The 27,983-nt window shown below is 47.7% G+C and overlaps 1 protein-coding gene across 1 annotated transcript; it reads right to left on the bottom strand.

Annotated features, from left to right (window-relative positions):
- Window positions 1-108: 108 nt before the first annotated feature.
- Window positions 109-27,638, bottom strand: gfod1 (glucose-fructose oxidoreductase domain containing 1). The gene is made up of 2 exons (XM_018753895.2): window positions 26,770-27,638; window positions 109-1,348 (listed from the first exon to the last, which is right to left on the bottom strand). The coding sequence occupies exons 1-2, from the start codon at window positions 27,020-27,022 to the stop codon at window positions 429-431; spliced, it is 1,173 nt and encodes a 390-aa protein (XP_018609411.2). The 5' UTR covers window positions 27,023-27,638; the 3' UTR covers window positions 109-428.
- Between the last annotated feature and the right edge of the window lie 345 nt (window positions 27,639-27,983).

Raw genomic sequence — 27,983 nt, 5'->3', positions numbered from 1 at the left:
AGTGTAACAGGCCATCCGTACAGTGCAGGAAGGCGATGCAACCTGCCGGAAGATTCAAACTAATTTATTGCATACAGCTCTATGGGGTGGGATGGGGGGGGGGGGGGGGGGTCCTTTCCCAAAGCCCCACCGTTGTTTGTGAGGCTTTTTTTCAGCTCCACCCGCAAACCGTTCAGGACAACATTTGCCACCTTGGAGGCTCACAGGCACCGCTGCGATGTGGTCCCTTCCGGTGTCGTGCGGTCTGTTGCAAAAGAGTGCCGTCCCACATGACCGCGCAGTTTGAGCTGGGTCAGCACCGGCCTAGAAGCCCACCTGGCGTCGAACTCTGCTCCAGGGCAATCCCAGCAACGCCCGAAGTGCACGCACGCACGCACGCACGCACACACGCACACACGCACACACGCACACACGCACGAGCAGCCATCCTAACAGTACAGAGACATTCTGCTTCGCCGCATGGCTTCGCTGATCAGGTAGGCGGGGCTCACTTCAGGTTCCTCCTTCATGACCACAATACTCTGCCACTCCCCACACTGGTTGGACTTCTTGATAGTGTCCACCACACACAGGGTGTAGAGACAGTCCTCGAAGGTGGCGGCCATGGTGAGCGGCCGGCCGTCCCAGGTGCGCCGGTCCTCCTGTCCCTGGAAGGCACGGCGCACGGCCTGCACCATGCAGATGGTTCCGGTGAGGTACGGCGCTGGGATGTCACTGAAGGCTTTCTCTGGCAGCGAGGCGCCCCCCAGCGCTGTGCTGTCCTTTAAGAGGAGCTCCCTGCACGGGGCACTGTTCTTCTGCCCATACAGGTCCGTTCCGCAAACGGTGAGCCGGCCCAGCGTGCCGACCAGAGCCACCTCCTGGCGGAACTCTCCCGGCACGTTGAAGTTGAGCGTGACCGTGCAGCAGGCCCCTCCCTCCAGTACCATCTGGAAGGTGCAGAAGTCATCGCTGGTGATCTGGCGGATGCCGCGAATGTGGTCCGTCTGCTTGACAAAGGTCTTGAGCAGCCCGTGCACCTTGGCCGCCTTCTGGCCCGTGAGGAAGGTCAGCAGGTCGATGAGGTAGCTGCCCACCGAGTGCAGGCCGCCGCCGCCCATCAGGTCATCGCAGCTCCAGTTGTACTTCTTACCCAGCAGGCTGCCGCCGTGCACCTGCGCCTCGCACACCAGCAGCTCGCCCACGTAGCCCTGCTCCACCAGCTCCTTCATCTGCACAAAAGCTGGCAAGAAGCGCAGCACGTTCCCCATGATGCTCAGCAGCTTCGGGTAGTACTGCGCCGCCGACATCATGCGGAAGGCATCCAGCGGGGTGGCTGTTCGGTCACAGATCACATTCTTGCCAATTCCTGAAAGAGTGAGAAAGAGGCCGACATGAAACAGTGTGTAGTAAATCCACGTTCAGGATTTCCATCTACAGGTCGCACACGTCCTCTGCACGGAGGGAGCAAAACCAGCAGCAGGCTAACAATACCCAATATCCAGTTATTAATAACCCACACCTAGCCCAGAAGTACAGGGTATGCTCTGGAGGGGACACCAGTCTACTGTAGAGCAATCACACAACTGCAATCTCTCTCAAACACACACTAAGGGAGATTTAGTGCCAGCACTTCACCTAAAACACACACATCTCTGGACTGTGATAGGAAACCCACATGAATTATATGCAAACCATACACGGAATAAGCTGGATTCAAACCTGCATCTGAAACCACAGCTCAGAGGCTGCGAGGCACCGTCCTACTTGTTGTGCCACCGAAACGTTAGTAACTTCTAGACAGATGTCAAAACATAGGTAATATAAAATTACCTGGTGACAGCTGGTAGTGTAAGGGTTAGCGCTGCTCCCTTTAGACCTAAAGGCTGCAGGTTCAAACCTCACCTCTGGCTATAGTACCACTGAGCAAGGTACTTTTAAAAAAAAAAAAACTGCTCCAGTAAAAATTACCCAGCTGTGTAAATACTTTGCTGTAATTGCAAAGTACCTTTGGAGAAAATCCTCGGCTAAATGAATCAATGCAAAAAACCAAATTATTGGACCTTAAATGAGTCTTAATCTTTGTCACACACACATTGGCATAATATCAGAGACGAATCACACACAAAGACATAAGAGAAGCACTGTGAAGAGCAGCTGTTACAGTGGAGTGGGATGCGTCTGCGAGGTGCCTTCAGGAACACGAGAAACTAGTCATTAAATGTGTTCCTGCGAGTTCAGCAGGTGTTGCCACTACGGTGGAATGGCCAAAAGTGGCACGTTCCACAGTCTAATAACAGCATTTCATTGTTTTATAAGAACAATTAGCTATTTCAAACAGCTACTGTCCATGAGCTCTAACTGTGTAGTGAGTGACCATCACGCATCACACTTACACCTGTAGGTGACGTAATGGTTAGGGCTGTTGCCATGCAGATGACAGGCCTCGATTTTAATTATTTTGTCTTGAGCAAGGTACTTCCCCAGAATTACTCCAGCGAAAATTACCCAGCTGTACAAATAACTAAAGGCTTAGTATGAAAACCTGAGTTTGCAAACCACACACACACACACACACACACACACACACACACACACACACAATCTGATACCGCTTGTCCCGAGACGAACTGGAACCTAACCCACCAACACAGGGTGCAAGGCTGGATGGACACACACACACACACACACACACACACACACACACACACACACACAGGACGGGACACCAGTCCGTCACAAGGCACCCCAAGCAGGACTGAAACCCCAGACCCACCAGAGAGCAGGACCCAATCAAGCCTGCTGCACCACCATGCCCCCTAATAATATATATCTTATTAAATAAAAAATCATATATAAGATATGTATATACTATAATAAATAGCATGAAATGCCCCTGTTAACAGTGAGAACTGGGTGTGAGCATATGAACTGGCAGTGTCCCCACCCTGTGGGAGGTTAGCAGGTAGCCTGTGAGGATAATGACCACATCCAGGCATGATCAGAGCCAGCGGCTCCCCGGAGGTCAGCGGCCAAGACCATTAGTCGGGAGGAGGGCGCTCTGCAGGTGCCGCAGGCTGTAATTACAGCGGCCAGTGCTCGACCTCCCTATGCGTCTGCTTCCTACGGAGCCTTCCACGGAAACACCGCGCATGGCACCCATCGGATGGGGACACGTGGAACGTCACCCATCCGCATTGCTGCCACGGACAGTACTAGGTCAAACGCCTGAATCTACTTGCTGGGGACTAGTCTCGACTCCCTCATTTGACATCTGGCAAACAGTTTTGATCAGGAAATGAGCAAATGTGTCTTCCCGGCTCTCCTGCAGCAGTGTCAATAGGGTTGGGACACCCGCAGTCTGCTTTGCTTTCACTCTTCCGCCCAGTGTAACCCATTCAGGTGTTGCCCAGTGTGTGTGTACTCAAACTTATGACTGGTACCGAACTGGCCACTTCAGCACAGCCTGAAAAGAGTCGGTGTGTCATTTAGCAAATCAGCGGGGCCCCTCAGTGAACCCGCACCAAAGGAATGGTCTCGCAGGACCAGCCCCCGCAGCTCCACCACCCGCAGCTCCACCACCCCGAACACTCCTAACCCACAGTAAGAGAGGAGCAACAACACTATGAAGTGTTAATGTAGCCACACTGGTCCCCACCAGAAACACAGTGACTCAGGCACCAGGAAACCATGTGCTGTTTTCTGCCATGTGTTTCACTTGACAATTTGTTTTCTTCTCCTCAGTTGCCTCTTTGCCAACTCCAGATCAGTACGCTAGCGACACATCATTCTCTTTATTTTTCACTTTGCTTTCTTTTATCGTCTCACATGTCAACTGTGTGCTCTATTGCTCAGCAACAATATGAGTGAACTTGGTCAGATTCCTTTGAATTTTGTTTTGCGTCACAAGAACTCAGTATTCAACAAGAATGGAATACGTCTATTACGGTCCCAAAACTTTCAATTAGTGAGTAAACCTCAGAAGCACTGTATTCCTTCAGCACCAAACAGCGTTTTGTATACTGTACATGTTATTTAACAGCCAAAATTTTCTGGGATGGACTGAGTCATTCTCCTAACAAAGAAGAAGAAGATGGAGCAGAGCCATTGTAACAAGTGTGTGTCATAGGGTTTGAATTCATCATTTCCCAAACTTGGCTGGATAATGAAGCTTTTTGTCAAGTGTTGCTCTACCATAATTATCCATACATAACAGTTCTTTTACTATAAAACTTTGGAAATTACAGCTGTGGCACCTTGAATCTGCCTTATTTATGATAAACTGAGTCCCCCCCCCGCTTGTCACTGGAACTGCCATTCTCTCACACACATGCACACACACTTAAAAGTTACCAATCCACTGGGAACACACATCTTGGGACTGTGAGAAGAAACCAGAGCACCCAGAGGAACTGCATGCAGAGGCAAGATGAGCATGCAAACTCCATACACATAAACGGATACGAATCCACATCCCGTTAGCTATGTGGCACCATGACTATCCACTGCTCTGCCGTGCAGCCCAAAACATGTTAGATAAAAATATAGCCATGAAAAAGAAACAGCCTTAGTGTGTGATGTCAAGTCTATAGAAATTTGTAATTAAAGAGCCAATATAAATACCCCAGCTCTCGTTTACTGCCTCGAGAAATGTCAGCCAAAGAGATTTTTTTTCTTTTTAAAACTTCAAGCATTTGTTTACTTCTCAGCACATCCGGACTGAGAAAATCGGACATGAAGGTCACACTGAATTAACAGCAGTGCGCTAGGGGTGATTTATCGACATCATTACGAATAAGGCCCGGTGCCCTCCCTTGGCACATCGCTCCACAGGTATTTAAGCAACACATCGATCACTTGAGGTCACTGCATGGCTACCAGACTGTGTGACAAAGAATGTGTGTGGGAGCTGATGTACATCCAAGGGCACTGGAAGAGTGACAAAGGTAAAAATGAAACTGCGCACAAATAAAAGGATCATTTATACATGCATGTGCGTGTGCACACACAAATTACAGCACTTACTTTTGCACACAGACACACCCAGATGCGCACGCACAAGACTCGGGCAGGAGGGGAAGGTGGGTAGACAACCAGCAGGAGTCACTCTGCATAACGGCATTCCAGACCCCCGCAGGCGAGGTATCCCAGCCCACAGCCCAAATTACAGTATTGATCTACACCTCGTTGCAGCAACAAAGGGATCAGCGGGGAGGCCTGCTCCAGCATCTGCGGCAAACCCGCTCTCTGCGAGACACCTCCGATCCCTTTTAACCATTCATGATGCGTAGCAGTGTGGATTATCGTGTCGGGGTAGCGCACCTAACGCTGCATTTGGGGACGCTTAGGTGACAGCTGCGTTGGGAGACAAGGCGTGGCGTAGTTCACTTAAACAGCATGCCGAAAACAGTCAGCAGTGAGAAGCCGAGAGAGGAAGCCTTTCACCCGACAGGAAGCCCCATTAAAAAAAAAAGAGATGTATAATAAAGATGGTACTGCACAAGTGGCCCTTACAACAGGACAGTTCGGAGGGGGAGGGGGGTGTTGTGCTGTGCAAAGCAGAGAGATGTCGTTGGATCCCAAGGACTTAGGGTTAAGTCCCTACTGCTGCTGCAGTACCTTGTAATAAAGGTACTTGGCCTGAACTGCTGCGGTAAAAATTACCTGGCCGTATAAATGAGTAAATTACCATATGTAGCACCGTGGAACACACCTAACAGTGTAAGTCGATCTGGAGAAAAGCATCAATAAAATAAATAAGTGGAAATGTGAACGCTGCTTGTAAAGGAGGAGCGGAGAGCATGGGAGCTGTGTTTTCACAGCCCGTCACAGTGTAACAGGCCATGTGCGGCTGTTAGAGAGAGCGAGAGAGAGAGCGGTGCGTCTTATCGGAGACGGACACGTGCCTCCCAATAATGCCGAAACGGCACAGCGAGATTACCAACCGTCAGCTGACAAAAGATGACAAAGGCACTTATTTTTATTGGAGCAGATGACTGCCGCCTGCTATCTAGGCAAATTACAGAACAAACAGCAGAGACACAGGGTGTATTATTACAGGGACACACGGGGGGGAAATACACAACCTAACATCTGTAAGATGTAGAGCTACTTTGAGCATGGCAAGACTTTGATAAATGCCTTCATATTCAAATAGCTGCAAAAAATCCACATCATAAATAAACATGAGAGCAGTGACCCGAAAGATAACGTATGATAGAGTCCTTTAGCTCAGAGCACCCGTGTCCCCCATACACAGCCTATAGTACAATTATTACCGCTCTGCAGGATTTATTGTGCTTTTGTACCAGTGTCAAATACTCAATCCATGTTTTCTGAGAAGAATGAAAACTAAAAACCAAGTACAAGACCCTATATTTTATTTATATATATTTGTGTAGCTGACATATTCACTTCAGTTCCTAGGTCATCAGTCTGTTAACCATGAGGTTACCACGGCAACCCAGTAGTTATACTATTTTATTATTTACATGTAAGGGGGTGTGGTGGCGCAGTGGGTTGGACCACAGTCCTGCTCTCTGGTGGGTATGGGGTTCGAGTCCTGCTTGGGGTGCCTTGCGATGGACTGGCGTCCCGTCCTGGGTGTGTCCCCTTACGCCCTGTGTTGCCGGGTTGGCTCCGGTTCCCTGCGACCCCGTATGGGACAAGCGGTTCAGAAAATGTGCGTGCGTGCGTATTTACATGTATTAATTCTGGAGAAAGTGTGTGTCATTGAATGAGTGTGTGCGTGATATCACATGTGGGGTGATGCTAGTAGCATAGCGGTTAGAGCTGCTGCCTTTGGCCCCAAATGTTACAGGTTAGACTCTCACCCCAGGCTGTAGTACCAAGGAGCAGTGTACTTGCTTCAGTAAAAATTATCCAGCTGTATAAATGGGTGAACAATTGTAGGTAGACTAACATTGTAAGCTGCTTTGGAGAAAAGTGTCAGCTAAATAAGTAAATGTAGGGTTTACTGTGCCCCATATGTCCAGGATAGGCTCCAGACAAGTGCAACCCTACATGTGATGAGCTGCTGTTAATAATGGACACACACACATTTTCAGAACCGCTCGGCCCATATGGGGTCGCGGGGAACTGGAGCCTACCCAGTAACACAGGGCGTAAGGCCGGAGGGGGAGGGGACACACCCAGGACAGGACGCCAGTCCGCCACAAGGCACCCCAAGCGGGACTCGAACCCCAGACCCACCAGAGAGCAGGACCGTGGCCCAACCCACTGCGCCACCGCACCCCCTAGTAATAATGGACATTTTAATGTTATTTTGCAATCTTTACTTTACTTTTAAATTATTATTGCCTTCAAAAGATGATGGGTTGTTTTGGGACAGAAGCAGAAGTCTGAAGACCCACGATTTAGCTGGTTCTGCTGTTTTCTGTCTGCTAATTTGGATGAATGATTCCTCTCTGACTCTCCAAGCCCAACATTAGTATCGATAACAACAGTAAATCCAATTTTATGAGCTCGACTCAAAGGAAACAGACAACACAACATTTAAAACCAACCAACAGCCTTGGAAGTGCTCCAACTGCCCAGAAATGAGTGCGCAAACAGAGTGAAACACATTTGATTTCACTGTGTATCAGTTGTCCCTGTTTTTCTATGGGGACATGGCAAATGTGCTGAATGAATAAAAATGTTTTTGGTAGGGTTCAAATCAGTGAACATGCATTAATTAGACACAGGAAACAATGGGTTGCTGCAAAATCAGAAATCAAAGATGTGATTTCAACAAGGAGTGTGAACAGCGGCCGAATCCCAGCAGACAGTACTCCAAACAAGATTGCAGCAAATTTCATATCGTGAGCCAGAGTACAACAGTGTTTCTCCAGCTCTCGGGCCCCTGCACTGCCAGTAAAGTTTAAAACCTCATTGCTTATTAATGATGCTCTGAAGGTTTTAGGCCCGACTAATTTACCATAACTCATTAGTATGCACAAGGCATAATCCACTCTGATCAGCTCATCTTGCAATTCCTAGAATAAATAAATCAAGTGTCGACAGTAAAGTTCCCGGTACGGGGGCCCTCAAACTCGTGGTGTTTCATCATCATGCCCTTTTGAAGAAAGCCAGCCCATGTTAGATGCTTTACTCATCAGCATCCCCTGAGCAAAGCTCATGGGGGGTCTTGTCCGTGACCAACGTCACCATGTGACCCAGCCATACACCGGTGCTGTTCTAGTTTTAATTTACTTCTGTTTCAGTCTCTGCCACTGCCCCCAGCACCGGTGTTCCCAGGGCGAACTTTACCAGGTTAACCCGTGTAAGCGCTTTTGTTTGCACTGCCCAGCTGCCAACCTGGTCCCCAAACAGCCTCCCGACCGCCCGAGGAATCGCTCGCACAATACATACACCTTCTGCCCTCATTGGTTAATGAGGTGGGGAGCCAGTTGGGCCTTGCATCTCCAGAGCACCTTCCTCCTGTAACAACCTTAGGCATTTTGCTTCCTTTCCGCTGGGGGGAAGAGTCGAAGGGCAACAAACGTATCGAATACTGTGTCCTTGCTAGTTTTACCCGTTACAGGTCTCTGCGCATTTTGGACTCTCTCTTCAGTACAACGCTGAAAACTAGCTATACTATACTGAATACAGTGCAGCAACCTCAAAGAAACTGCTTTTCTTTTGTAGCCCAAACGTACGCAACAGTAACGTAGATTTGTATTTTGCCACAAGAACCACACAGAACATAAAACCGAAGGCAGCAAAAGAATCAACTGGCCTCATCGACCACAAAGCGATCATGGTGCCATGCAGCACGTGCTTTGTGAGAAATGCGTTCCGATTGGCCAGTTGCTGACCAATAAGACGCCTCGATTTTCCCAGTGGAGATTCTGCCACAACGGCCAGGCAACAAGACTGACGCTGCAAATAAATGAGCCCCCACCCTTAAAAGCAGCGTGTCAAACTTTCAACTACGTGGTCCCGTATAGAACAGGTTTTCCCAATTTTTCCTGGAAGGAAGAGTCCCCTTTATGCTGAAAACATCCCACACCAATTAGAGCTCCTACCTGGAACTCCATCTCCTAGCTACAGCGACAATGTTCAGCTTTACATTTATTCATTTAGCTTTTCTCCGTAACGGCATCAGGTAAACAAAAGAGCATTTCTTAACAGAAAAAGAAATTCAGAAGTGGACACACGGCTGCTGAAGCACTTTGCCCCACATATTACAGGAGCAGCTGCTTAAGTGACTGAACCTGACAGGAAATGGCCAGGCAATCTGGACAACAGTCTCAGATATACCGTAAAATCCCTATTTAACGCCCCCGGAGGCGTTACATTTTCCAAAAGGGGGGCGTATTAGAGGTCATATGGCAGAGAAATTGATCATTTCTCTCCGTAAAAAGTTCACGTAAATGCCACAAGTACATCGGGTATTACCCCCTAGCATCCTGTCAACAAAGGACACCTTTTGAGCTTCGCCGCCGCTGTCGATTTTTCTTCCCAAAGCTTTCCCCAAAGCCTCTGCTGTTGACGCCTTTGATCTCACCGGCAGTCTGATGTCTGACGTCTGATGTGCTTGAGAATGTTGCCGGGGGTAGTACTGGCCTTGCTGGGTGTGAAATTTCGGACTCTGAATCTGACCGCTCGCATGCGACAGACGTCGAGGAGGCATCGGATTATGATAGTCCTGGATATTAATAAACCAGTGGATTATCTTTGTTGTTTACAGGGTGTAAATGTGTTAACATATATATATATACACACATACAGTTCAACAGTTGTCAATGTCAGCGTTTTTCACGGAAGTTTGACGTGTTCACATAGTTATTAATATTTTATGTGGATTGTTTCATATTACGGACTACGGCAGAGAATGGGATTTAAAACTTGGTACCGGTAAGTTTTTTTTTTTTTTTAATTCTTTTCGGATTACTCGAAAAAATATACCAGGTATTTTCAAAAACGGTTGGGGGCGTTAAATAGGGATTTTACGGTACATATTTAGTCACGGGGGGTGCAGTGGCGCAGTGGGTTGGGCCACAGTCCTGCTCTCCGGTGGGTCTGGGGTTCGAGTCCTGCTTGGGGTGCCTTGTGACGGACTGGCGTCCCGTCCTGGGTGTGTCCCCTCCCTCCTCCAGCCTTACGCCCTGTGTTACTGGGTAGGCTCTGGTTCCCCGCGACCCTGTATGGGACAAGCGGTTCAGAAGGTGTGTGTGTGTGTGTGTGTGTGTGTGTGTGTGCGCGTGTGTATATATTTAGTCACAGAAAGCTGAACGCTGGCATGATTGCTGGCCTGGAAGGTATAAATTGCACTAAAAGGCCCAGGATAAACTCGTTTCAGAAAACATCTGAACGGTGGCTCTTGCGGATAGAACTTTGACGGCTGTGCATCACCCTGCAGTGGGCCGCCAACGTTACGAACGCTCAATCGATACTCGAATGCAGTCCGCTGAAGAATTCAGGGGGATGTTCAGAAAGGCAAACATAAAACAACTGACTCGTAAAAGACGTCAGTGCCTCGCGGTTCACGTTACGCATCATGTCGAGCATCTCGCATGGGTAGCTGTGTGGAAACCAGAGCAGGAGGCAAAAAGGCCATAAGCGTTTAGGACGAGGCGCGTTAAGCACACTTAGCGGGCTTCACTCCGGATAATGCCCGAGACACGCCTGCAGACACCTTCAAGATTATTTGGTTTTCGACGGTAGCTGTTAAATAACGCGGAACATGGAAGGCACAGGGTCTATGAATTGAAGAGTAACACATTGGCGAGAAGACGTGACAATCTGAGTTTCCTCAGTGTGGAACACCACGAATTGAAAGGATCTCCTTCCATTCTCTGACAGCAAATGTTGGAGTCTGAAGTTCAGAAACAGCTCTTCCCTCACTCCATTCACTTCTTTATTAATATTAATTTGTGCTCTGTTTAAAGACCATTGTAAGAACCTTGTTTTTTTAGTGTAGACAGAAATACATTTAATCTTCAGCAAGAATGGGGATTCCAACCCGAGTCGTTTGATCTTAAGGAAAATACAAACACTGTTATCTGGTTGTGCCAGAGAGAGAATTCCAAAGGTCTCCTTCACCAAATCCAAATTAAATGGAATTTACCAGAAGCGGAGGTACTGTCTTCCAGAAACTTCTGCAGCAGGCTCTATCACAGGCATATCAGAAAAATCATTCAAGTATTACGCTACGAAGTAAAAAGAAGAATAGGGTGAATAAGACTAATCATGGAAAAAATGTAAATCATAATCATGATATACGAGGGGGTGCGGTGGCGCAGCGGGTTTGGCCGGGACCTGCTCTCCAGTGGGTCTGGGGTTTGAGTCCTGCTTGGGGTGCCTTGCGACAGACTGGCGTCCCATCCTGGGTGCGTCCCCTCCCTCCTCCAGCCTTACGCCCTGTGTTGCCGGGTTAGGCTCCGGCTCCCAAGACCCTGCTTGGGACAACCAGCTTCAGCCAGTGTATGTGTGTGAGGTAATCGTGATATAACAAACGGTAAATCTTAGTATAATGATGCATATTCATAAAAAGCAATGTTTAAGGGGTTATAACGAAAAGACAATTAAAATTAAAAATAAATAAATAAATAAATAAATAAATAAATAAATTCCCTGCGATGGACTGGTACTCCATCCAGCGGATACCCCTCACTGGACTCGCACCCAATGCTTCCCGGATAGGTTCTGGATCACTGCGACCCTGCTCAGGACAAGTGGTTTTTTCAATTAGATGGATGGAAATAAGAAGTGGAAAAAGTAAGCACATGCCAACAGTGATATTGTGATCACTACACTACCTGATGGTCCTTAAAAGAAAAACATAAATGTGAATTATCTTCATGCTTTCTGAATCTTCCCTCCTTAAATAATTGAAATAAAAAAAAAAACCAAAACCTTTCTCATAAAAAGACAAGTATATTTTAAACTCTAGAAAAGACAGATCCGCCTATTGGTCATGGCATTAATATGGTACGTGCTGCAAAGTTCACGTTAAATGCAAATAGGGGACAGGTTGGTTCTGTTCAGAATGTAAATACGACGGCAACTGAGTCTGGGTCGTTTACTACGTGTAAACGGTTTTCTTTTTGCTCAGTCAGTCATGGTCACACTTTCCACACACAGTGATTCACACACAGCACCCCGGCGGGACCAATTAGCCCTGGCAACATTTTGTCATGTCTGAAGGCCTTCGTCGTCACTTCTCGTGAGTCGCCTGTCACTCCATGATAACTCTATTTACTGCTGCCTTTATCTAAATGCGCAGATACCCACCCCTTCTGGTGAACGGAATTCTAAAAACCAGAAGACAATTTGACTACAACGTTCAAAGAAAAGAACATCATATCTTTGTTCATTTGCTTACCAAATATCACACGGAGCTGAACGTGAACTGAAGTAGTCTGGAACCTTCCGACAGCAGAGACTCTCTAGGATTTGAACCCAATCACTGTTCTTTTTACCAGAAAGTTGTGGTAAAAACACTGATTGGGTTCAAATCACAAATCGAGTTCCACCTCTGCCGACTTGGTGGTCCCACGTGCAAAAGGTCCAAAAGCATGAAGGTTTTCGGTTCTGGCTCCGATGTGGTGGAACGACTTTCCCCTCTCACTCGGAACTGCTGAATCTCTGCCCACATTTAAGAAGGGACTTAAAACTTACCTCTTCTGGACTCACTTTGCCCATGATCTCTTAAGTGCATGTAACATGTAAATGTTCACGCTCCATAATTTTGAGCTCATTCCTGGTGAACAATGGATAAAGTTTCACGCAGCTACTTGTGTAATGTAAATGTTTCAGGAAAAAAATGTGATTAGGAATTGTTGATTATTCGGATAAACCTTTATGGAGCTACTAATGTGATGTACATTGGTTCATATGGTGGAAAGAAAAACTGTACTTTAAAATTGTGTCTGCATCTGTCTCTTCCTGCTAATGTAATGCACTCATATTTTCTATTAGATGTACGTCGCTTTGGAGAAGAGCGTCTGCTAAATTAATACGTGTAAATGTAATGGAGAATGTACAGCTGAGAGTTACTGAATTGCTTTTTTCCAACAGCCACCCAGACTTCTTCATCCTGGGCCAGGAGGTCTACAGCAGGTTTTCCGACAAGGGATGGGACCGATTCACTCAGGACATTTCGGCGGCTCCTGGTTACTGACTGACAGCCAAGCCAACAGCCTAGGAACCGTTCAGATTTTCTCACACACAGAAAACAAAAAGGACTAAACTGAGCTCACTGCAAAAACAGAGTGGACCTCTTCAGATGCACAGTGGCACAGTGCTATAGGTGCTGCAGTGGGGAGCTGGGTTCGAGTCCCCTGCCTTGCAATACCAGTCCTCTGCAGAGAGGAGACCTAAGGAACACATGCTGGTGGACAAGATCACTTGGATTTTCTCTCTCTCTCTCTCACACACATGTCTCAGAGAGGACTTCAGAGCGGTGAGTGGAATGGTGGGACCAAGTGTGTTACATCACCCAAGAAAGCCTCAGGGCGAGAGAGTGAAAACAAGTGGTTCATGCGGAGCAGGGTCACTGCATCTGCACTGGAAGAGGTGCTCATGCGTCCCAAACTGGCCTAGATGTCAAGCTCTGAGAGACGGACAAAACAAACCAGTAAGCAGCTACGAAAAGGAACACGAAGCTAAATAAATTTGTACATAAAAAGTAATGAAAAATTCCTTGTTAAAAAACACATCTTTGCATTCTTTAGCTATTCCCGAAGCTGTTTATTGTTCAGATGAAAAACTGTCTCCCCATGTGGTCCTTCCAGCAAGGCCCCTAGCAACCGTCTCCTCTTCAGCTGCCAAGGTCCGAGAGCTCGGCCTCGGGCTCCAGGGCGGGATTTATACTCCTGTCACAGACAAAAGCTGGGCAGCCCAGCACCTGCTCTGTGTTTTAGGGGAGAAGGAATGGCATGGAATTCAAGTCACACCTTTTTATTTATTTATTTATTTATTTTTTTAAAAGCAGTTGTAGCTGCTGCTTATACGGCAGGTGACTCCCATGTCTTTTGTGAAAAGCAAGATTTCACACACTGTCACATAAATGGATAACATTTGTATCTCTTGCATAAATGGATGACATTTCCAGAAACACTACATCACCATTCTGTGTGTCCTGCTTAACAGCCAGCATCAAAAATGGGGAACATTCTGGAAAACACTGATCCCCTGAAAGCAGGTAAAAAACAGGATGGGCGGAGCAGTCAGCATGGCAATGGCCTCCCTCTGTCTCTCTCCCTCACACACACACACACCAAACCTGGTCTTCCACATTGGACCCCAGATGACAGACAGGGACTCATTTCCTCCTGAGTGAAGGCAGATCCTCCATCATCACTATTTCAGCTGCAACACACACTCCTACATGGTACAACACAGCAGCTGCCCATTGCCCTCCATCCCACCCCAACAGCCAGATGCTCGCAAACACACAACCTGCAGTGAGAGCTGACTGTAATCCTTCTGCACTTTATCATTTTATTCCATATATTTAAATGATCATCAGTTACAGGGATTAAAATTAAACTGATCCACTGATTATTAATAATCACCTGTCTAGCTCAGTCCTGGTGGTCCAGAGGGCATAATGCATGGTACCAACAGTTCAACACACACACACACACACACACACACGGAAATTTATAGCCACCAATTGCCCTGAAACATGTCTTTGGATTGTGGGAGAAACCCAGAGCACCCGGAGGAAACCCACACAAACACGGGGGAGAACATGTGAGCTCCACAAACACTGATATGGATTCAAACCCACACCTGTGGCCCCAGCCCAGGCACTGAGAGCCACCAGCTCTAACAGCTGTGCCACCATGTCATCTCAAAATTAAACAGTCTATTAATTGAGCTGTCAAGGATTCTTCTCATTTTTGTTCAACTATTAACTTGGGAAAAGAACGCGGAGCGTGACAATAGCTTTGTGTCCGAGAACCGGCATCACTGTACGGACGCAACGAACAGCTCGTTTAACGTGCTGCAGGTTCCGTCACACGAAGACACACGAGTGTTTGATCAGACATTTACATTTATTTATTTAGCAGATACTTTTCTCCAAAGTGACTTCCTACAAACTCTATGTAGTGTTATCAGCCCGCACACCTTATTCACCGTGGTGACTTACACTGCTAGATACACTACTTACACTGGGTCACTCATCCATAGATCAGTGGAACACACTCTCTCTGTGTCACTCACACACTATGTGGGAACCTGAACAGCATGTCTTTTGGACGGTGGGAGGAAACCGGAGCACCCGGAGGAAACCCACGCAGACACGGGGAGAACATGCAAACTCCACACAGACTGAGTGGGGATCGAACCCACGTTCTCTCACACCACCCAGGCACTGTGAGACAGACAAACGGTGACAGTGATGTAAACATGAGTGAACTCTCAGAGGGCCACGTCACGGCGATCGTTAATGGTCGAGGAGGAATGAGGAGCACCCTGGGGTGGGGAGGTGGGGGGGTGAGGCAGGATTTAATTAGAGTAACTCAGTGGCCACACGGGGAGCTCTGTGCTGCTCCTCATAACAACCAACCAACACTTTCTGAGAATTCACAGCTTCTTGGGAGCTTTCTGAACTACCCATTCACATGCCCCCCTTCCCCCCAACAGTCTCTTACTGTACTCCCATCCCCGGGCATGCTTACCGGCATCTGCTCAGAGCAATGACTGTGGGGAACCCAACACGTTGGAGCCTTTACTTCTGCAACAAGGAAAGCCCAGGGAGCTATAATGTGAGGACTGTGCCACTCGCAGCCACATGTCCGATCACTCGGATGCAACCTGCCATCTCAGCATGCATCTAAATAAACCCCCCCTCGGGGCGTGCACTCGCTCCCAACAATCAAACAGCAGAAGCCATGGGCACCTGGAACTTAGCTTTGTTCCTTCAATGCAAAAACACACACCTCGCTGCTGCATGGAAAGGGGCCTGGGATAAATTCATACCACAACCATGTATCACACAACACCTAAGCTGATGGAGACTGTCATGCAGTAGTGTCTAGTGTGGTGTGATACACACTTGTGGGGTGAACAGTGAATGTGGTGTGTAGTTTTTTTTCTTATTTAAAACTTAACGTGAGATTATTTCCAAATGTGCACCATATCTGATGTCAGGGGATGCTAAAATAATCGGAAAATTGGTATCAGTCAATGGATTGATCAAATATTATTTGACAGGGACCAGCTGGTAGCACAGTGGTTACAGCCAGTCTTTGGACCCAAAGGTCACAGGTTTGAATCCCACCTCCAGCTGTAGTACCCTTGAGCACGGTACTTACCCCGAAATGCTCTAGTAAAATTACCCAGCTGTAAAAATGGGTAAACTGTAAGCAGATGAACATTGTAAGTCACTTTGGAAAAAAAAGCATCTGCTAAATGAATCACTGTCAATGTATGTAGCTGACACCTTGACCCAACGTGACTTATAATACATTGAACTACTTTATGCAGCTGGGTATTCTTTTGTGTATCTTGTGGAGGTAAGTAGCTGTTCTGTGGATATCACGCATGAGTGGAAACTGATAAGTGCTCAATCAACGTGAACGCATTATGTATAACAATGGAAAAGCCTTTATGCAGTTACCTGTGTGATGTATACTGGTTCATATTGTGGGGAGTATAACAATTAACTGTACTCTAGAATCATGTGTCTGCATCCAAATCTCTCCTTCTGTTGAAGTAATGCACTCTTTGTATTGCTCTGAGATGTACATCTGCTAAATGAATAAATATATAATGGAAACTGAACCCAGGTCCTTCAGTTTCAAGGTAACAACCCTAACCACTACGCCACCTACTGCAGAGCAGATAGAATTGTGTCCTTAAGATCAGAGGGACAATTTAAAACTATGTTGAACAGTTTTCATTGGATGGAGCTCTTATCCTCTACACCGTCACAAGACCACCGCGTCTCTCATGAGGGGGTTCCAAGAGCCCAGACTGCCCCGCACTTGATGGAAGAGGCGAAAGCACAGCAGCCGCAGCCAGGGGCACCAATGCACTTTGACAAAAATTAAGGTATTCGAGAGCAACCTGGAGGGCGCTGAAATGGGCGTTAGGAGAGCGCGGAGTACTGCATTAACAGCACTATGGGGTGACAGGGCCCAGAACGCTGTGTACTGTGAAGTATCCGTTCCCTCTGCATGACTCTCATGGGGAGATGTAACATGCGTGTTTTGGAAAGTCTGCACCGAACTGCACAATAAGGCAACACGTTCCAGTTGTGAGACCCTCTTCAGTTCAGCGGAGCTCCGAAACCAGTTGCTAGAAGCCACCAATTGTCAGCTGCCCGTGGGAGACGGGGGGTGTGTGTCAACACTGGCACATGTGCACGTTATGTAGTCCGTGTAGATAACTCTGTTTTATGGACCATCACGGTCCTGGAGGAACATTGTTTCGTTTCCCTGTGTACTGTACCACCTGCACATGGTTGAAATGACAATAAAGCCTCTCTTGTCTTGCCTTGGCCCATCGAAACTCTGGAAACACAACACTGACATCTTCCAAACCTTCAACAACTGCCTCTGTTGGCCTTTTACGTTTACTGTATTCACTTAGCAGTTGCTTCTCTCCAAAATCAACTTACAAAGATTACTTAGCAGTACACCCTGCTGCTTGGATACACTGCACGACTCTCGTTACAGTCTTGTTACACACACAGAGACACACAATGTGCAATTCAGCCACCAATCCACCTGAAACATGTCTTTGAACTATGGACGGAAACCGGAGTCGCTGGAGGAAACCCACGTGAACACGTGGAGAACATGCATTCAAACCCATGTCCGAACCCACAGCCCAGGAGCTGTGACGCCGTACACGTATCAATCTATCAGTTCTCACCAAACGGTGCTTCAGTTTTGCTTATAAAAGAATATTTTACTGAAAATGTTCAGGTTAAGAACTTCCATCAAGGTTACATGAGAAGGACACCACCCCGCCCCCACCCCCCGCCTCCTCTTGAAGCTTAACCCAGCAACCAAAGGGATACACACCAGAATCCTTTGCAAACGGAATACACACTTCCTTCATACCATACGGAGAGGCTTCCTTAAAACCAAAGCGCACACTTATTAAAATAGAAAATGACTAACGACTCAACCTCGTGGCAGAACTCTGGCTGTAACGCTAGAGTGACGTCAGCATGTGGTGTAGCGGCTAAAGCCGTGGCTTTCTAGTGGAAGGGCCCAGGTTCAAATACCACTCCTGCTACAGTATCCTTGATCGAGGTACTTACCCTGAACAGATACAGTAAAAACTCCCCAGCTGTATAAAAGAATAAATGCTTTAAGATGCTTTACATGGTAAATCAGAGCTAAAACAGAAACACACAAAAAAAAAAAAAAAAAAAACACCACAACCACCTGAGACACATGACTGTACTGTTAGACATAACCGACTCAGCTTAACACAACAGAACCGTAACATGGTTGTTAATTAAAGGTGGTGGCTGGGTCTTGAACCTTTGACTTTGAGTCACAGCTAGCACCAGTGGAGGTTTGGTCCCGCTGGGCTGCTGGCGAGGGGGTAAGACGTGGGGTTCCAGCGTGATCCGGTCCTTTCCGCGAGACACACAGGGTGCACCGGGCTGCGTGTCACCATGAGGCTCTTTGTGGCTTTCACAGCAAAGCATTTCCTCTCCCGTTTCTGGTGGTGTCATAGCAATGAAGACACGAATGTGCACACACACGCTACTTCCCACTCAAGCGAGAGGGGAACGGAAACTGAACTGAAGACAAATGTACGCTTTCGACAGCGGTTTAGTCTACGGCTGTCGACCTCTAGTCTACGAATAGATGATAAAGCGCCACTAAGGGTAGAAGTGCTGCTCAAACATGGTAATCAACTCGCTGTGCATTTAAATACCTCGCAGGGCTGGATTACGCTGCAAATACTTCATAATTGCACTCCATAGAAATGTGAGAAATTACTTATTGTAGAGCATATCCTTTGCACAATGCAACTGCCACCGCTCTTATTACATACAAGTAAGTGTTTATATTGCAGTTGAATAGAAGCCGTTGACCGCAGTCAAAGAGCACAGCTCACCGTCACCAACAACGGCCAACAGTCACACCTTTTTCTCCACAGTAACCTACACAGAGCATTTAACACACTACACCGACTTGGTTTTCCCCAAGCTTAAGCCTCAAATAGGATCTAAAAGACTACATGTAAAAGAAGAGTCTTGCTAAAGAGCTCAAACATCTACCTGACACTTTTCTCCGAAGCCACTTACAATGTTAACCTACTCACAATGATTTACACATTTATACAGCTGGGTCATTTTACTGGAAGAACATTGCTGAAAAGCACTGCAGCAGTAGCGGGGATTTGAACCAGCACCCTTCGGGTCTGAAGGCAGCAGCTTTTCCCTCAGTTACAAAGACTTATTATGAGGTGGATATTTAAAGGTGTACTAAGCTGTGTCTAAGAGAAGGTTTACTTGAGGCCGTGGGCAGTGTACATTTACATTTATTTATTCATTTAGCAGATGGTTTTCTCCAAAGCGACGTACATCTCAGCAAAAATACAATTTGTGTATTACATTAGGAGAAAGAGACACAGTTGCAGATGTGCGATTCTTATGTAAACCTAGTTTGTTTCTTTCCACTTTAAGCGCCGATGTTCATTGCTCGAGTAGGTGCATAAAATTTAGGACAGACAAATCCCGATTTAAAAAAAAAAAATTGTCAGAAGGTTAAGGTACACAAACATTTACATACAATACAGGAGTAGCGGCTGTATAAAGGCTCATCTGGGGATAATCATAAAGTGACAGTACATGAACATTTAAACACTACGTGAGCTGGAGAGATCTTGGGCGAAATGGGTCCGGAAAAGGTGAGTTTTCAGACCCTTCTTGAATGTAGGAATGAGTTTCCGCAGTTCTGAGTGAGAGGGGGTGGTCATTCCACCACAATGGAGCCAAACCCGAATGCCTCCATGCTTTACTTTTTGTGCGAAGGACCACCAAGTGGTCAGGAGTAGACGAGCGAAGGGGTCTGGTTGGGGTGTAGCAGATGATCAAGTCCTGTAAATAGCTGGGAGCAGTTCTATTGATGCATCTGTAGATGATAACCAGGGTTTTGAATTTGATTCAGGCAGCTATAGGAAGCCAGTGCAGAGAAATGAGTAGAGGAGATACATGGGAACGCTTTGGCAAGTCAAACACAATTCGTGCAGCAGCATTAAGCTGCAGGGGTTTGATGGCAGCAGCGGTGTAGTGGTTAAAGCTACACAATTTCACCTCTTGCTGTTGTACCCTTAAGCCAGGTGCTCACCCTGAACAGATTTCCCTGTACTGATACAGTAAAAATTACCCAGCTGTGTAAGCGGCATACAAAGTTACTACAAATTACATAAACTGTCAGCTAAATTAAGAAATATTAAATACATTTTCACCAGAGGTCATAGGCCAAATGTAGCCTAACTGTTCCGCCAGGTGGGGGGGGGGGGGTCACAGGTAAGGACATGCTTGAGAAAAACACACCATTACAGGATGACACAGCTGCACAGGGAAACCAGTAATACAGCTTATAATGCTGGGTCATCCAGTGTCTTGTTTATACTGCTGCTTTCAACAGGGTAAACAGGGTACACCTTGAAACCAAACAGTGTTTTGTTTGCTTTACCTTGCTATATTAAAATAAAAAAAAAAAAAAAAAAAAAAAAATTTAACACACATTGAATTTATTTAATATTAACAAAAAAATTAATTTAAAAAATGAAACAAATTAAAAGAGGTGGCCAGAAAACGGGCTGCAGCTGACGTAAGGGCATTTTATTTACCCTCCTTTAATACGCACTCATGACTTTTTGAATGAACGAGTCCTTCCTCAGGAACGCTCACTTCACAGCACTGAACTGAAAGAGGAAACGCAGCAATTGCGTGGAACTTGAACACCGTGCCCCTCTGAAGGCTGCGATTAGCATGTCAATGGCCGTGTGAAGCTGAGCGCGGGGGCGACCGCGCAACGCTCGACAAGCATGGGAACCTCACTGCCGTGGAGACCTCTGGGAAATCTGGCCCATTCTGAATGAACGGGGGGAAAGGAGAACAAAAAAAAACTGTGAAAAAAGTGAACTTTAAAGGAATTTATGGCTCTGCAATCTGCGAATAGCAGCTGGAAGGGAAATTAATAGATCTGAAAAAGGTTTCGGCGTACAAAGGAAACGGGTGGACAGGAGCTCATGGAGCTCACTACCGATCCGTCACAATGCAGTCGGATAAGCGGGAACACACGTCATCTGCACCGCTTTGCCACCTCGGAGGGGCAAAACCACTGACGTGCCTCAAAGTTGACTAGGGACTCATTCTGACCGTCCTGATGAGACGGTGTGGTTGGGTGGCTCGCTTGTCCACACACACACTTACATTTACTCATTTAACAAGCAAACAAGTGGTACCATGCTGGTTAAAGCTACTGCCTTTAGACCCGAAGGTCATGAGTTCAATTCCCCCCTCTGACTGTAGTACCCTTGAGCAAGGTACTTACCCTAAATTGCTCTGATAAAAATTACCCAGCTGTAAGTTGCTTTGGAGAAAAGTGCAAGATAAATGAATTGGTGTTTAGTAAATGTAACAAGCATCTTAACCCAAGGAAAGAGTGATAACTTGTGTTTTGACAATACCCTTACTCAAGGTTACCTGTAACGCTAGACATGCTGCACAAAAAAAAAAAAAAAAAAAAAAAAAAAAAACTCAGCAGTCGTTGATCCATCCACACAGGTGGTACACACACATCCACGTGGAGCATGGAGATGCCACAGCTGCACGGCTCACTGCCTGCCTCTAGTCCGAGAGACGCAAAGGGTGACAGCATCTCCGAACCGTCTCTTTTCAGCTGACCCTAATCGGCCCACCACACGTCTGGGGGGGGTCTTGGAGATGGCATTCTTGGAAACCCCACATACACACATTCACGCAAACAAACAGGTGACCAGAGCAGCACGTGTCTGAAGAGCAGTGAGAAAGCGGGCCTGTTACTCAAGTCCCATGCGATGCGACGAGCCCTCCCCCATCAGAGCTCACGTGGCAGAGGTGCACAGCCAAAAGCCCACAATCTCGAAACAGAACTCGGAGGAAGTGCATAGGGGGAAGAGGCCGTGCGACCGCACATCGGATGTGACGGATGCTCCTGCCAAGGTTCTTGAGGAGGAGGGGTGGGTTACGGGGTCAGGCTGGAGCTCACAGCGAGAGTACAGCGGTACCGCGCAAAGGTGGAGCGCTGCAGTGAGCCGTCTTTCAGCCGATGCTGCCGCTCAAGGACCGAAACGGGCGGCCGCACTTCTTCCGTTGGGCGAGACGCGGCGAGACGCGTTTCCTGTGAAGGAGAGCGCCACGGCGCCGCAGCGAGCACGGAACGGACCTCGGCCCAGCGTGTTCGCCCTCGGCGCAGCGTGCACAGGAAACGCATGAGCGCTAAGCATAATGTATGATTCATTAATACATTCAGCCTACACAGGAACTAATAAAGTAGGTCACTGGAAAAGTAATATCAGGACTTCTCAGTTTCAGCATCCGAGTTAACTGGGTAAAAGAGGACCTGCGAAGCTTTTTATTAAAATAAAATTAAAAAAACCATTAAAAGTTTGGACATACTGCTGAAAGCGATGTAAGCATCTTCAGGTGGATTTATTAAAATCAGACACTTATAAACTCAGCTCTGAAAATTAAACTTAAAAAAAAAAATAAATAAAATAAAAAAAATTACAGCACTGCAACCCCCTCCACCACAATTTGGGGAAAACGGCATCTACTGCAACACCGAGCATCAACAGCAGCGAACAGCGCAGGGTGCTTTTTGAACACCTTCCAACGACGAACTCAAGTGTCGAGGTGCGGGGAAACGGAAGTGGCCATGCAAGCAAACCCTGATCACGGAGTTAGTTTTTGCCTCGTCTTTCACAGCGTCTCGGACCGGAACGCAGAATTTGGCACGAGTTCACTCGTCATTTCACCATACAGAAATATTCAATCTGACTTTTAACTCATTACTGTACAGTACATGAAATGGCAGATGAGAAAATGGAGGAGATCCTGTAGGGGTGGGAGAGTGGGGTGGGCATTCAAAATGCTAATGTATTCAGCGGGAAAGTGAAAGAGCGGTGCTTTTAAAGTCGATGTTTCAAGGCCGCAAGCAGTCACCCGCAAAGCGTCGGCCGCACAAACGCACAAGGGGGCGGGACCGTTCCAAATCCCGCCACGCTAGTTTGTGAGAGCTGTGGCGGCAGATTCCTTCGTGACATCAGACACCTCCAAAACAACACTGGAAGAAACCACCGCGTCTCCGACACCAGCAATGCCAACACGCAAGACCGACCAGTTCGCGGCAACATGACTCCGCATGCCGTCGGCTCCTTCTTGTTCTCACCCCCCCCCCCAGCCACCTCTAGCTACATGGGCATTTTTTGTTTCAGGTGGAGGGCGAGGAGCGGCATTCCAAACCCACACTTTATAAAGACCTTTTCCCTCCAAGACTTCTGGCTGGGCTCGCTTTCAGAGAGTGGTGACCATGATGCAGAGGAAGAGAGATCAACCTAAAAGATACCTGCTGGCATGGTCACCAAGACACCTGAAGGTTGAAGTCACTGCTTCAAGACCAGGAAGAGTTTTGCCATTGCACCATTGACTCTTCAAAACTTAAGATAAAGTACATGACTCAAGTAACGGATGCAACTGTATCACCTATCATCCATAACCGCTGGTCCGGGGTAGGGTCGTCATGGTCTGGGGCCTATCCGGGAAGCACGGTGTGTGAAGCAGAGCACACCATGAATAGGACACCAGCCCACCTGTAGGCTGGATATTTAAAAAAAAAAAAAAAAAAAAAAAAAAGAATTCACTTTGGCAACAAAAGTGTCACAAAGAATAACTTGATGCTCAAAAGAAGATTCAACACATGAAACAAAGGAAGATGCCATAAAAAAAATAAGAAAAATTCAGCAGAAAGCTTATGGGATGTTTCTCAGCCTGCATAGTGCTGAAGGACTTCTGGACCCCTCATGGAGCCCAAGTTAGGAAACCCTCATCTAACAGAACTGTGGTGTTTGGAACACAACCTTTGGGGTGGATTTATGTCATCTGAATGCTCTTTCAGACCACGGTCTGGCCCAACGCACTGAAACGTTACCCCAATCAGCCTTCAAGCAGCAACCAAACAGAACTCATCAATCGCCCCATCAATTATTAAGTGCATAAAAATACTTCCTGAGAAAAATGTTGCTGTGAACACAGTGATACTCTGCTTCCTTCTCCTGGCTCCAGGAACAATGCTGGCTCAGAGAGGATCTCCACAGCGAGTGCCAAGCGAGCGTGTATAGAGTTTCGACAACGTCCGCAGCCGGAGCAGGGTTTTTTTTTTTTTTTTTTTTTTTATTTAAAAAAAGGCAACTGGCTCAGCATTTGCCCACTCTGACCCAGTTCTCATACACACCCACACACACACACACACACACACACACACACACACACACACACGCACACACTTTGAAAAGACACTTTCTTCTCCTCACTGCTGCATTGTCCCATCCTGCTCCCAGCGACCCTCTGTAGAAACACCCTTCTCAAGATACACAGCCAGGAACCACACAGACAGCCCCATAAGATAATCACCTGGAGATCGTATCAGTCATCACTCGAGGACACGCTTGTTTTAAAGTCACTGCATCGAGAAGTCATGTGAAACACTTCTCTGTAAGTGTGTGTGTGCTGTTAAGGGCCCTGACTTTTTCAGCACCCAGAGCAAACAATTTTGAGCAGCACCACGACTGTGGGACAATGTCCACTTCACTGGGACACGTCCTCGAAGCTCTCCCCTGTGACACAGCAGAGCTGCACAAACACGGTAACACACACTTGACTAAATACCATGGCAGATATGTTATCTTCCTGGCATTTGTCATTGTGACTAGACAAATCCTTAACCTGCTACAGGGAACTGAAAGAATTTTGCGTTCAATAACATCTGTGCAAAAGGCCACTCCGGTTTCAGAACAGGACACACTACTCACTCTCCCAGCAATGGTAAACACGGTCCCTTTTCCGCACACACACTTTCAAACCTTTGCTCCCTTGCACCACAGATCTTGGGAGAGTGTGGTCATTCGGAGCATAGCAAACAGAACCAGTACCCATCAGCTCTACATATCTCATGAGCATCATACACACTTTGTGCACACCTTGCCATTGCTGCTGCTGAGATGACACTTTCCCCAAGAAGACTTTTTACCAGTTTATACAGCTGAGCATTTTCCCTGGAGCAATGCCTGCCGAGTTCTTTGTTCAAGGGCACAACAACAGAAGGGATTTGAACCAGCAACCTTCAGGCCTCATTCTTAACCACTAGGCAACCTGCAGCCAAAAGACACTGTGGATGTGGGTGAGCTGCTGTCCATCGGCGCAGCCCCTCAGCTGACATCTGTTTTCCCCAGGCTGATCACCACCAGTTACCGTCGCTCTCCTTGAGCTTAGTGCAGGCAGGAAACAAGTGAGACCGAGACACCATGTTATTTTCTGCAGCCACCAGACACCTGCACACATCTGTCTGACCAGTTCCCCCCTCCGTCCATCAGACACATCCACAGCCTGCCAAGGGCACGCGAGGTGGCACCTTCTCAGACAATGAAGAGCGCTGTGGTCATAAACACCGCGGCACATGACCTCGTACGCTGTTTTCACATCCCTTCTCTTAGGGAAGGCAGTGGGAAATTGTTCAGCAGATACAATGTGTGTCAATTCGGAGTAACAGCTCCAGGTGGCGTAATGGTTTGAGCTGTCAGACTGCAGATGAACTGGACCTGGGTTCTGGTACTTACCCTGACTTACTCCAGTAAAATCACCCAGCTGTATAAAAGGATGAAAAAACCATAAGCAGCTGAGTGTACAAACTTAACCTTGGGATGCCAGCAAAAGGCATAATAATAATAATAATAATAATAATAAATGTTGATAGGTTTCCATTTGCCCCAGAATCTACCTGTGCAAGGTGGAAGAGCACAACATGAACATAACATATATCTTTAATTCTGCACTACAAACCAGTCAAAAGAGCGGCATTTAAATGAATGCGTTCAATTTAAGGCAAACGTGAATTTTAACTTAATCGCAGTCAGTGTTACCACGAACAATCATCCTGACCTCGCATGCATACAAGCCCAGAGTCTCCTCTCAGAAAACGACTTAGTTTCTCGTAGCAACTAGCGATGTACTGATGATGGAACTGTCTTTAAAATCATTCATGGATACGAATCATGCTTATTCCACAGCTCGAGGTAAGAATCATTCAGTGCAACTGAACTGAATTTATTTTCGCAGCGGCGACACAACTTGTTCACTCAGATCATTCATGCGTGTTTTTTTTTTTTGTTTTTGTTTTTAAAAAAGGGCGCTACATTGACTTTGCATCCGCCTCGACTCGAGGCGAGCGCGAGCCTTTGTTGCCGTTCCGCTGCAGCCACACCTGCTTTGTGGAGGCTCGGTCTGTGCAGATCTGTGACAGCAGCACGCGCTGCGCCGCGCCGCGCGGCCGCACCGCACAATTCGACCCCCCTCCGACTGCCGGGTCCGTCCGTGGTGCAGAGCGACCGCGCGCGCACCTCAGGCTCCACGCGTCGCCGTCGGTTGTTTCGGTAATGACACACGTCGGGCTTTTGTTTCGCGTGAGATGCACCGCTGCGCCTCAACACGGGCACGCGCCCGATCCGATCGCGCGGCAGCGACACAGAGACAGAGAACCGACGGCGCAGCTGGACGAGTCAAGAAGTGGCAGAGCGCAGCGCTGCAGGGCTCACCCAGCGTCTTCACGGCGATCTGTCTCGTGAGCGGCGGCGGCAGGTTGATGCACACCAAGTCCACGTCCTGATGCAGCAGCACGTCGTCGATCCGGCTCGTGTAGAAGGGCACGTTCATCTCCTTGGCCAGCTCCTCGGCCTCCTCCTGCGTGCGGCCCCACAGCGCCTTCACGGCGAAGCCCTCGCTCTTCAGGAGCGGCACGATGACCCGCGCGGTCAGGCTCGTGCCGAACACCCCGACTCCGGGAAGCATGGCTCTCGCGTCGCCGCGCTCAGCGCGTGTCACCGGGCGTCCTGGCTACCATCGCAGACTCGCGTGCACAGCGACGCCGACGGGGCGGGAGCGCTTCGCTTCGGGGTGGCGGGGGGGGCGGAGAGGAGGATGAGGCGGACCGCTGCAGCATCAGGTCAGCCATCCACCTGCGCAGATGGACCCGAGACCGCGCATTTTCCGCCGCCGCCAGCAGATTCTCCCCTCGCTCCGGCGTGGGATCCGCGCACGCCCCGCAACTGGCTGCGTTTAATTCGAGAGCTCTGCGCGTGGACAGCGCTGCTGCACCCGCCTCATTTTAACGGTTGGCTTCTTCCTTCGAGCGTGCACGCGTATTTCTCGTCAAAGACATGTCACCTTGCGCTTTCCTGCAACGCCCTCTCCTGACGCCCGGGAGCAAATAAAACATGTATCGGCTCGATCTTATTCCGTCAGCGCAAGCGTGCGTTTAAAAAAGGTCGATATTTCTCTCTATTCCTAGTCGTTTTCAGCCGGGCGGAAAGCGCGGTGCCGTGTTAACGTCCCCGGCGTTATTACAGCGGGACTGATTGATGGTGCAACGCCGCCTCGCGCTGCGCGGAACACGTCAGGCCGCCTCGCGCCCTCCCAGTTTTAACCCTCGCGCCGCGGGGCGGAATTAAACTCCGTTTGTATTAAGTTTAAGTTTTCGAATGTACTTTTGTCCTTCGCTGCTCTCCAATTCTTGTCGTCAGTGATGTGAAATACCAGGAAATACTAGTTTTATATACATGTTTGTATAGCACTACCTAATAATGGGAAAGGTTAAATGTTAATTTTAGGATTTCGCATGTTAAGTATTCCTCTAAAACGCACGTAGACTGCTGTATTAATATATTATGAACATGTGCAATTTTGCAAAGAAACGTAGAATGACGTTCTGTGGAACTCCGGGCTCTTCCTGATCACAGAGCCCTGAAATATT

Source organism: Scleropages formosus, chromosome 9 (assembly GCF_900964775.1).
Source record: "Scleropages formosus chromosome 9, fSclFor1.1, whole genome shotgun sequence".
Classification (NCBI taxonomy): Eukaryota; Metazoa; Chordata; class Actinopteri; order Osteoglossiformes; family Osteoglossidae; genus Scleropages; species Scleropages formosus.
The sequence above is the reverse complement of the archived record's forward strand: the minus strand, read 5'-3'. Positions and strand labels throughout refer to the sequence as shown.

Excerpts from the sequence above, each read along its gene's own strand:
- gfod1 (XM_018753895.2), bottom strand. The coding sequence starts at position 27,022 with ATGCTTCCCGGAGTCGGGGTGTTCGGCACGAGCCTGACCGCGCGGGTC. Across the intron at positions 1,349-26,769 it reads GATCGCCGTGAAGACGCTGG|GAATTGGCAAGAATGTGATC; the intron begins GTGAGCCCTGCA and ends TCACTCTTTCAG.